This window comes from Micromonas pusilla (assembly GCF_000151265.4).
Source record: "Micromonas pusilla CCMP1545 genomic scaffold MICPUCscaffold_13, whole genome shotgun sequence".
In the NCBI taxonomy this organism is placed as follows: Eukaryota; Viridiplantae; Chlorophyta; class Mamiellophyceae; order Mamiellales; family Mamiellaceae; genus Micromonas; species Micromonas pusilla.
The window spans coordinates 791,338-800,920 of NW_003315894.1; the positions used below are offsets into that span (position 1 = coordinate 791,338).

General features: G+C 69.7%; 6 protein-coding genes across 6 annotated transcripts; 3 read left to right on the forward strand and 3 right to left on the reverse strand.

Moving 5' to 3' along the window:
- Positions 1-183: 183 nt before the first annotated feature.
- On the forward strand, positions 184-1,054 carry MICPUCDRAFT_6446 (uncharacterized protein; the record flags this gene model as incomplete). The annotated part of the gene is made up of 2 exons (XM_003062879.1): positions 184-294; positions 503-1,054. Coding segments are annotated over 2 exons (663 nt in total), but the record flags the coding sequence as incomplete, so codon positions are not given.
- A 258-nt stretch (positions 1,055-1,312) lies between these two features.
- On the reverse strand, positions 1,313-1,771 carry MICPUCDRAFT_52851 (uncharacterized protein; the record flags this gene model as incomplete). The annotated part of the gene is made up of 1 exon (XM_003063083.1): positions 1,313-1,771. One exon carries the CDS (start codon positions 1,769-1,771, stop codon positions 1,313-1,315), a length of 459 nt encoding a protein of 152 aa, XP_003063129.1.
- A 1,009-nt stretch (positions 1,772-2,780) lies between these two features.
- MICPUCDRAFT_21938 (uncharacterized protein) lies at positions 2,781-3,683 on the forward strand (the record flags this gene model as incomplete). Its single annotated transcript, XM_003062880.1, has 3 exons — positions 2,781-2,917; positions 3,106-3,361; positions 3,528-3,683. 3 exons carry the CDS (start codon positions 2,781-2,783, stop codon positions 3,681-3,683), a joined length of 549 nt encoding a protein of 182 aa, XP_003062926.1.
- Positions 3,684-3,747: 64 nt separating this feature from the next.
- Positions 3,748-5,539, reverse strand: MICPUCDRAFT_52854 (uncharacterized protein; the record flags this gene model as incomplete). The annotated part of the gene is made up of 2 exons (XM_003063084.1): positions 3,748-5,244; positions 5,471-5,539. The coding sequence occupies 2 exons, from the start codon at positions 5,537-5,539 to the stop codon at positions 3,748-3,750; spliced, it is 1,566 nt and encodes a 521-aa protein (XP_003063130.1).
- Positions 5,540-5,753: 214 nt separating this feature from the next.
- On the forward strand, positions 5,754-7,628 carry MICPUCDRAFT_52855 (uncharacterized protein; the record flags this gene model as incomplete). Its single annotated transcript, XM_003062881.1, has 1 exon — positions 5,754-7,628. The coding sequence occupies one exon, from the start codon at positions 5,754-5,756 to the stop codon at positions 7,626-7,628; it is 1,875 nt and encodes a 624-aa protein (XP_003062927.1).
- A 482-nt stretch (positions 7,629-8,110) lies between these two features.
- MICPUCDRAFT_42585 (uncharacterized protein) lies at positions 8,111-9,079 on the reverse strand (the record flags this gene model as incomplete). Its single annotated transcript, XM_003063085.1, has 1 exon — positions 8,111-9,079. One exon carries the CDS (start codon positions 9,077-9,079, stop codon positions 8,111-8,113), a length of 969 nt encoding a protein of 322 aa, XP_003063131.1.
- Between the last annotated feature and the right edge of the window lie 504 nt (positions 9,080-9,583).

Here is a 9,583-nt window from a genome sequence, read left to right on the forward strand (position 1 = left end):
GACATCGATCGATCCGGTGGTCGCGCGACGACGACGACGACGACGACGACGACGACGACGCGTCATCGCTCGTTCACGTCCTCCGCGAGCGCGCTCATGGCGAAGCCCGGACGCATCGGGCGGTACCAGCTGCTGCGGCCGTGGCAGTTCGAGACGATGGGGATCGCGCGACCGCACGAGCTGCCGAAGCGACAGCGCGTCGGCGCGCTCGCCGTGAAGGTGGGCATGACGCAGGAGTGGAACGAGCACGGCGCGCGCGTGCCGCTGACCGTGCTGTGGATCGACGAGTGCGAGGTGCGCGCGCGGCCCGGCGACCGGCGACCGGCGACCGGCGACGATGGTCCCCCGACGTCGTCTTCCTCGCGATCGGTCGATCGCTCCCGCGGCGGTAACCCTAATCGCATTCATTCATCTTCTCCCGCGCCCGCCGACGACCCTCGCCTAAACGACGAAACGCCCCCATTCCTCCCCAACTCCACCCCGCCCAACCCGCGCCACCCAGGTCGTCCAAGCGAAGACCCCGGAGAAGGAGGGCTACGCCGCGCTGCAGATGGGCGCCGGGAGCAAGAAGCGGAAGCAGATCACGGGCGCCGAGTACGGCCACTTCGCGGCTCGAGGCGTGCAGATCAAACGCGAGCTCTCCGAGTTCAGGGTCACCCCCGACGCGATCCTGCCCGTGGGGACGGTCGTCGACGCGTCGCACTTCCTCGCCGGTCAGTACGTCGATATCCAGGGCAAGACGATCGGGAAGGGGTTCCAAGGTCCGATGAAGCGGTGGGGCTTCGCGGGGTTACCCGCGTCGCACGGCACGACGAAGAAACACCGCGCGCACGGCTCCATCGGCAACTCGCAAGACCCCGGCCGCGTGTGGAAGGGGAAGAAGATGGCCGGGCAGATGGGGAACCGCACGCGGACGGTGCAGAACTGTTTCGTGTACAGGGTGGACCCGGAGCGGAACCTCATCTACGTCGTCGGGCAGGTGCCGGGAAAGCGGGGGAACTTTGTGCGCGTGAAGGACGCGCTACGAAAAGGGGACCCGACGGGGTGCGTCCCCGACGGCGCGCCGTATCCGGCGTGGGGGTTCGGGGCGTTCGAGGGGAGGGAGAGACCGACCGCGGCGACGACCGCGGTGATGCCGCCGCCGTTCCCGATGCAGGAGTCGTCGCAGGAGGCGTAGGAGGGATGAGGCGAGGAACGGAGCGAGAAGGTTCGGGTCGCTCGTCGACGGGACGAGAGGACGGGACCTCGATCGCCGGAATAATAATTACGGATGTAATACAACCAACGCGTCGTAGTCGTCGCGCGTCGCTAATCACTCGTCGTCGCCGTCCTCCCCCTTCAGCGCGGAGATCAGCGCCGGCTTTAAGTCCTCGTAAACTTTCGTCAAAACCGCAGCCTTGTACGTCAAAAACCCCAACAACACCGGCCCGTAGTTGAAGTCGAACGGCGCGTCGAGCTTATTAAACGTCGTCGCGAAAACGACGAGGAACACCGGCACGAGCAACCGCTTCTGAAGCAGCGCCTGCGAGTACACCGCGCCAACCTTACCGAACGCGCCGCCGAGCATCGCGCCGACGTCCGTGACCGGCTCGTACACCAAGTTCACCGCGTAGTAGTCCTCCTCGTCATCTTCCTTCTCCTTCAGCGAGTCGACGTAGCGCCCGAGAAGGATCAAGTACGCGAGACTTCCCGCGACGCCGAGGCCGGCGCTGAGGCCGGACGCGAGCCCGTACCCGAGCGTGGCGTACGCCGTGAGCCCGGCGCCGTACATCCCCGTGCGCGTCAGGAGCCATCGCTTCAGGTCTTCGTACTCCGCGGCGCTGAGGTCTTTTCGGCGGAACTGCTCGGGGATGCCGCCGTTGTCGGACGCGTTTCGCATCGCGAGGCGCGCGCCTCTTCCCGCGGGCGTCGCGGCGGCGGCGGCGGCGCGGCGCGGGCGCGGAGACGCGGACGGCGGCGCGGACGCCGTCGACGGCGACGCCGCGCGGCAGCGGCGGCACGCGCACGCGCGCGAGTGCGAACGCGACGGCGCGATCGTGGAGGAGGAGGAGGAGGAGGAGGACGCGCGCGTCGTCGCGACGCCGCCGCGAATCGTCGTCGCCGCCGTCGCATTCTCCCGATCCGCGGACCGTGCACGACGACGCGACGAGAGGTCTCCGCGCGGGCGCGCGCGCGACGACGCCGCGACGGGGGCGCACAGGATGGCCGACATGAACGACGACGCGAAGGCGCGCGCGCGACGCGAGGAGCGCGCGCGGAGTGGAGTGGAGCGCGCCCGTGCCCTCGCTCGCGAAAACCTCAACCTTCTGCTGTTCGATGTTCCCGTCGCAGATAAGACGACCGCTACCGGCGACGACGAGGTCGACGTCGTCAGAGCGCGAGCGCCCGTCGCCCGCGCGCCAAACCTTCCCGCCGCTATGACCACCCTCGCGATGTCCCGCGCCGCGCCGTCGACCGCGCGCCTCGCCGCGCGCGGCGACGCGACGCCCGCGGCCGCGACGCGCGGCCGCCACCGCGCGTCCTCTCCGTCGCATCTTCCGAGAGGGACGATGACGACGACAGATCGCGTCTCGTCCTCCTCCGAGACGTCGTCGTCGTCGTCGTCCTCCTCCTCCTCCTCCTCCGCCGCCGCCGCCTCGTTCGAATCGTCGTGGCGCGCGCGGTGCGCCGCGCTCGCCGCCGCGGTCGCGGTGACCTCCTCCTCCGTCGCCGCGCCCTTCCTCCTCGCGCCGCCCGCCGCGCGCGCGGACTACGGCGAGGAGCTCCAGGCGCCGTCCATCATGAACCTCAAGCTCAAGCCGCGCGAGCAGGAGGTGATCCTCGAGACGAAGGCGGAGCACGTCAACGAGGACTTCTCGCACAGCGACCTCGTGGGCGCGATATACACCGAGGGCGACCTCCGCGGGAGCGACTTCAGGTGCGTTCTATCTCGCACTGGTCCCCATACGACCGCGTCGGCGTGGTGAACGCGATTCCTTAAGGACTTTCGCCGGCGTGTCTCTCCGCCCACCCCTCGCTTTCAATACCCGCCCTCGATGCCTTTCAACTCCAACTGACGCCTTTGAACTCCACCCCGACAATCGCTCGTATGGAACGGCCCTTCAGCGGCAGCGATCTGCGCGCGGCGATCTTCTCGCGCGCGATCATGCCGGGCGTGAACCTCGAGGGGTCGGACATGCAGAACGCGTTTCTCGACTACGTCGTCCTGCGCGGCGCCAACATGCGCGGCGTGATCGCGTCCGGCGCGAACTTCGTTCGGAGCGACCTCGGGGACGTGGACGTCACGAACGCGGACTTCACCGAGGCGGTGATCGATCGGTATCAGGCGCGTTCTATCTCACACTGGTCCCCATACGACCCCGTCGGCGTGGTGAACGCCGATCCTTAAGGACTTTCTCTCCCGTCGTCTCTCTCCGCCCACTCCTCGCTTTCAATCCCCGCCCTCGACGTCTTTCAACTCCGCTTCTGACGCCGTTGAACTCCACCCCGACGTTCGCTTTGTATGGAACGACCCTCAGGCGATACAGCTGTGCGACGGCGCGAGCGGCGTGAACGAATTCACCGGCGTGGACACGCGCGACTCGTTGGGGTGCGATCGTCTGAAGCGGTACGAGGGGTTCAACAAGGAGAACGACAAGGTGAAGGTGTCGAAAGAGAGCGGGACGTGGGGGGGCGGGAAGTGATGAGAAAGCGACGCGACGACGAGTTACGACAAGTTACGATGAGTTAAGTTAATTTACGCTTCCGTCACGCGGGAGCGACGACCATGTCGAGCAGCTTCGCGATCTTCTGATCGTTCCGCGCGATCGCAGCCTTCACGCCGTCGATCGCCCGGCGCATCTCCGCGATCTCCTCGTCCGCCTCCTCGACGCGTCGGTCCGCCTTCGTCGCCGTCTCGCTCTTCGCCGCGCGCGCCTCTCTCACCGCTCTGGCGTGCGTCTCTCGCTCCCTCCGCCAAAACTCCGACTCCTTCCGCATGCTCTCCGCGTCCTCCTTGAGCGCGTCGACGGCTTTCCCGAGCGGGTTCGTCGACTGCACGAGCGCCTGGACGGCGTCTCTGATCTTCTGGACGTCGACGACGCGGCCGCCGCCGCCGCCGGCGGCGGCGGAGGACGACGGGTGCGTCTCGTCGCGGCGGCGGCGCGTCTCCGCCGCCGCCGCCGCCGAAGACGACGGCGACGGCTCGCCCGCCCACGACGAGCTCGGCTCCTCCTCCGCCGCCGCCGGCGCGGTGGTCTTCTTCCGCCTTCGACTACCCAATATGATCCCCGTCTCCTTCGCGCCGCCGCCGCCGCCGTCGCGGTCCCGCGCCGCGGCGTCGTCGCCGTCTCTCTTCGCTTTGATGATGTCTCGTACCAACGCGCCGCCGCCGCCGCCGCCGCCGCCGCCCGCGTCTCGATCCTCCCGCAGCCTTCTCTCGCTCGCTTTCGAGACGATGTCCTCGTCGACGACGACGATCTCGTCGTCGTCGGAGCTCATCCCGTCGTCGCCCTCGCCCATGACCGCCGCGGCGAACGCGGACGCGGACGCGGTCGCGGCGGACGGCGGCCGCGTCGTCGTCGCCGCCGCCGCCGCCGCGTCGTCGTCGACGACGACGTTGGACGCGCGCTTCGGCGGCGCGCGACGCGCGGACTGCGGCCGCGCGGGCGCTCTGTTGACGCGCGCCGGCGCCGCCGCCTCGACCGGGGACTCCGGGGGCGTCGCGCCGGCGTACGGGTCGTGCGCGGGCGGCGGCGGCGGCGCGGGCGCGGCGCGAACCGACGGCGGCGGCGGCGACGGCGGCGACGGCGACGGCGACCGCTCCCTCTCCGTCCGCCGCGGCGGCGGCGACGGCGACCGCTCCCTCGCCGCCGGTGACGGTTGACGTTCCTCCTTCTTCCTCTCGGCGGGGGGCGCGCCGCCCCCGGGGGCGACTTCGCCGCGTCGACATCGCGCCACCGCGTCCGCGTCTTCGCCGCGCGCGGCGACGCGCGCGAGCGCCTGCAAAAACGCGTTCGTCCGCTCCGGCTCCAACCCGGCCACCACCTTTAACGGCCGCGTCGGGAGCGTTACCCCGGACGATATCCCGACGCAGTTGAAGATCTTGGTCAGGTACGCCACCTTCGCGTCCTTGTCTTTGATCGCCTTGGCGTCGAGCTCCGCGCCCTCGAACAGCCCGTCGGCGTATCGAGTGTTACGCGTCACCTCGGAGACGACGTCGTGCAGGAACCGGAACGGCGGCTTCTTCAGGAGCGCCTCCGTGAGCTGCGCGCGGGGAGGGACGGAGGGCGCGTAGTGGGCGGGGAGTGGGGAGGGGGCGGTGAGATGGACGGCGACGGGGCGAGGACGCCGCTGACGGCGGGCGCGCGGGCGGGGCGAAAGTCAAACGATCCCTGACGCGCGAGATCCGTCCACCGTCCAGCGCGAGAGAGAGAGGAGAGAGAGACGCGCGCGTCCCTCGTCGACGCGAAGGCGAGCGCGCGCGTCGCACCTTGGGCTTCCTCACGAGCGGCGACGCCCCCTGCAGGAGCTCCTGCGTGACCTCCCAGTACTCCCCCATCGCGCCCGGGCGTCGCGCGCCGACGTGTGCGCGGCGACGCGACGCGACGCCCGCGCCAACTCTCATCTTTCAAAACGGCCCGACGCCGCCGCCGCGCGGCGCGTGTCAGCGGCGCAGCGCGCCGTCGATTTCGTCGGGCGGAGCGCGATTGCCGCGCCGCGGCGCGCCACTCCGAGCGCCGCCGCGGCGGAGGCACCCGCGCGCGCGCCCCGCGATGCCCACGCCGAAGAAGCGCACGCCGAAGACGCGCGCGGGCCGCGCCGCCGCGGGGCTCAGCCTCGCGTCGCTCATGTCGACGGCGCCGACGACGGAGCTGGACGACGACGTCTTCGACCCGAGCGGCGGCGCGACGACGGCGTCGACCGCGAGGCGCGACGACGACGACGACGACGACGACGACGGCGCGTCGCCGTCCTCCTCCGACGGCTTCGGCGGCGATGACGACGACGACGACGACGCGGGAGGACGTCGCGGCGACGACGACGACGGCGTGTTCGCGCCGACGAGGGAGGACGCGCGCGCGGCGGCGGCGAGCGGAAAGGGGAGACTCCGAATGCGCGGAGACATCGCGCTGACGCGCGGGGAGTACGCGGGGAAGAGCTCGACGAGACGCGCGATCGAGGAGGCGTGGGAGGGCGGCGGCGGCGAAGGCGACGATGATGAAGAGGAGGAGGACGAGAGCGAGGAGGAGGAGGAGGAGGACGCGTCCGACGCGTCCGTCGAGGACGAGGACGAGGAAGAGGAAGAGGAGGAAGATCTCGACGGGGAGGAAGCGTCCGACGACGACGCGTCGGAAGAGGAGGACGTGGACGAAGACGACGGCGCGATGGCGCTCGCGGGGGGATACGGAGACGGCGGCGGCGACGACGAGATGGACCTCGACGACGACGACGACGACGACGACGACGACGACGACGACGACGACGCCGACGACGCCGCCGACGCCGCCGACGACGACGACGACCTCGCCGCGGAACTCGACGCGCACAGACGCGAGGAACGAGAGGCGAACCGCCTCGCGGCGACCAAGTCGCAGAACGCGCTCAAAGCACAGGCGGTGACGCACCAGAACGCGCTCTGGGAGCGGTCGCTCCGATGCCGCATCGTGTTACAGCGCGCGATGCACGCGGCGGCGAAGCTGCCGACGCCGTCGTATCACGCCGCGATAACGCGCGACGACGAGGACGCGTTCGCGTCGTCGCGCGCGACGTCCGCGAGCGCGCGCGCGGCGCTGGGGGCGCTGCTGCGGCTGCAGGCGGCGCTGATCGATTCCAACCCCGCGATCGCGGCCGCCGCGGAGACGGGGGAGGGAGAGGGAGAGGGGAAAAAGAAACGGAAGACGCGCGCGGCGTCCGCGGCGATCGACGACGCGGTCGTCCGCGACGGGTCCGCGGACGACGTGTGGAAGCACGCGGACGCGATGTATCAGAGGTACGCCGCGTTCAGGGACGCGTCGTGCGACCGGTGGCACCGGAAGGCGGCTGCGCAGGTTGGGAAACTCGCCGGCGGCGGCGGCGGCGGCGGCGGCGGCGGCGGCGGCATGACGGCGTTCAACCAGAGCATCTCCGCGCAGGTCTCCAACGCGATGCGCGTGCCGGACCGGCTCGTCGAGCGGTCGCAGCCGCCGGCGCACCTCGCGCCACGACGCTACGGCGAGCCGCGGGAGAAGGAGGGAGCCGCGGGCGAGAAGGACGGATCCGCGGGGGGACCCGGGACGGGGAAAGAAAACGAAGGGGGGGTCGACGCGGACGACGAGGGGTTTGCCGTCGCCGCCGCCGCCGCGGCGATGCGCGAAGCGCGCGTCCCCGAGCTGTACGACGACGCGGACTTCTACGAGCAGGTGTTGAAAGAGTTCTTGGAGTCCGCGGGCGCCGGCGGCGCGGGGAGCGGCGGGAGCGGCCTCGCCGGTTTCGCCGCCGCGGCGAAACCGCCGAAGCGAAGAAAAATCGTCGACCGCCGCGCGTCCAAGGGCCGGAAGCTGCGGTATCACGTGCAGCAGAAGCTCGTGAACTTTTGCGCGCCGGTGGAGTTGGAGGTGCCGGAGTGGGCGGAGAAGGTGTTCGCGAGGCTGTTCGCGTCGAACGCGTGATGCGATGGACGCGAGGAAGGAAGGAAAGAAGGAAGGATGCGTTCGAGTCGTAATTTCTTTCTCTCTGTCGTAAAATGCAAATGCGTCGCATTCGGCTCGTTCTTTTCGTGTTCTCGTCGCGAGCGAAGGAACGTCGTTCGTTCGTTCGGTCCATCTATCTTTCGTTCGTTCTCTCTTCACATCGCACGTCGTGCGTCTCGTGTCGTGTCGTCGTATCGTCGTCGCGTCGTTTCATATCCCGACGGTTCACATCTCCGGCATGCACCCGGCTTCGAGGACGCACCCGAACGTCTCCTCCGTGGCGCCGCCGCGGTTGTTCAGCGCGCACTGAAGCGAACGTTCACCGGTAAGAAGTTGAAAGGGACCAGCCCAGCGCGATCGACCGTCGAAACCGAAGGGAGATGGACGACGGGCGAAATGCGATGAGGTGAAACGCGAGAACGGGAGGGAGGCTGTCCGGGGAGCGGTGGAAAAAAGAAACCCTAAACAACAGAACGCGCCTGAAACGCGCACATCCTCGACTCCGGGTCCGCGCCCATGCCGCACGCGAGCGCGCACTGCATCGCAGCCTTGCACTTCGCGTCCTTGCGGCACTTCGCGAGCTCCCAGCCGCACTCGCGCATCATGCACTTCGCCGCTTTGACGCCGCTGCCGGGGACCCAGCCGCCGTCGGAGTCGCCGCCGCCGCCGCCGCGGTGCTTCCACTCGCGACCGCCGCCGTGCTTCCACGAAGAAGACTCGGCGTCGCTGTCTTCGTCCGCGTCCATCTCCATCATCGGCATGGACTCGCCCTCGTCCATCTTCATCATCGGCATGGAATCGCCCTCGTCCATCTTCATCATCGGCATGGACTCGCCCTCGTCCATCTTCATCATCGGCATGGACTCGCCCTCGTCCATGGGCTTATCGTACGAGATGGACTCGTCGGAGTAGTCGCCGCCGCCGGCCGTTTCTTCCGTCGCGGGCGCGGCGTATTCGGAGGTTTCTTCTTCCATCGTCATCGGCATGGACTCGCCCTCGTCCATCGTCATCGGCGTCTTCTCGCGGATCATCTTCGCGTCCGTGGTGGTCTTCACGCCGCCGCCGTGGTGCTTCCACTTACCGCCGCCGCGGTGCTTCCAGTTACCGCCGCGCTCGCCGCGGCCCCAGGAGTGGCCTTTCTTCCACTTACCGTCGGGCTTCTTCCACCCGTCGCACGCGTCGCCGTCGCACCAGTCGTGGTCGGAGGACCAGTCTCCGCGCCAGTCCCAGTCGTGGCCGCCGCGCGCGCTCCAGTCCGCGTTCCACTTCGCGCGCGAAACCTCGCCCTTGCTCCAGTCGTGCTTCCATCCCTGACCCCACTTGGACCACCCCCAGAGCTTCGCGCCGACGCCCGCTTCCGCGGGCGTCGCGACGAGCGAGCACGCGAGCGCGAGCGCGACGCCGGCGACGGAGACGAGGCGCGTCGGCATGATGACGATCTCGTGTGCGTAGGAGTTCGGAGGTCGCGGGGCGTTCGAGGCGGGGAGGCGCGCGGGCGGGCGGATGTGGCGGCGGCGGCGGCGCGCGCAGTCTCACACCCTCGTTCGCTCGAACGTTCCGACGATACGCGTTTCGGATTGGTCGACGCTCGCGCGGCCTATTCGCGCGCTCCGAGGACGCGACGAACGACGCGCGCGAGCCGCACGATTCGCGAACGAGCGACGCGCTCGCGTTCCATCGGGCGCGCGAAAGGGGAACCGCGGGACCGCGCGACGGTCGAACGACCCTCGGAGAGTTTCCGTCGTCCTCTCGCTCGCGACCGCCGCGCACTCGACGCGCGCGCGCGCCTCCCCGCCTCGAACGCCCCGCGACCTCCGAACTCCTACGCACACGAGATCGTCATCATGCCGACGCGCCTCGTCTCCGTCGCCGGCGTCGCGCTCGCGCTCGCGTGCTCGCTCGTCGCGACGCCCGCGGAAGCGGGCGTCGGCGCG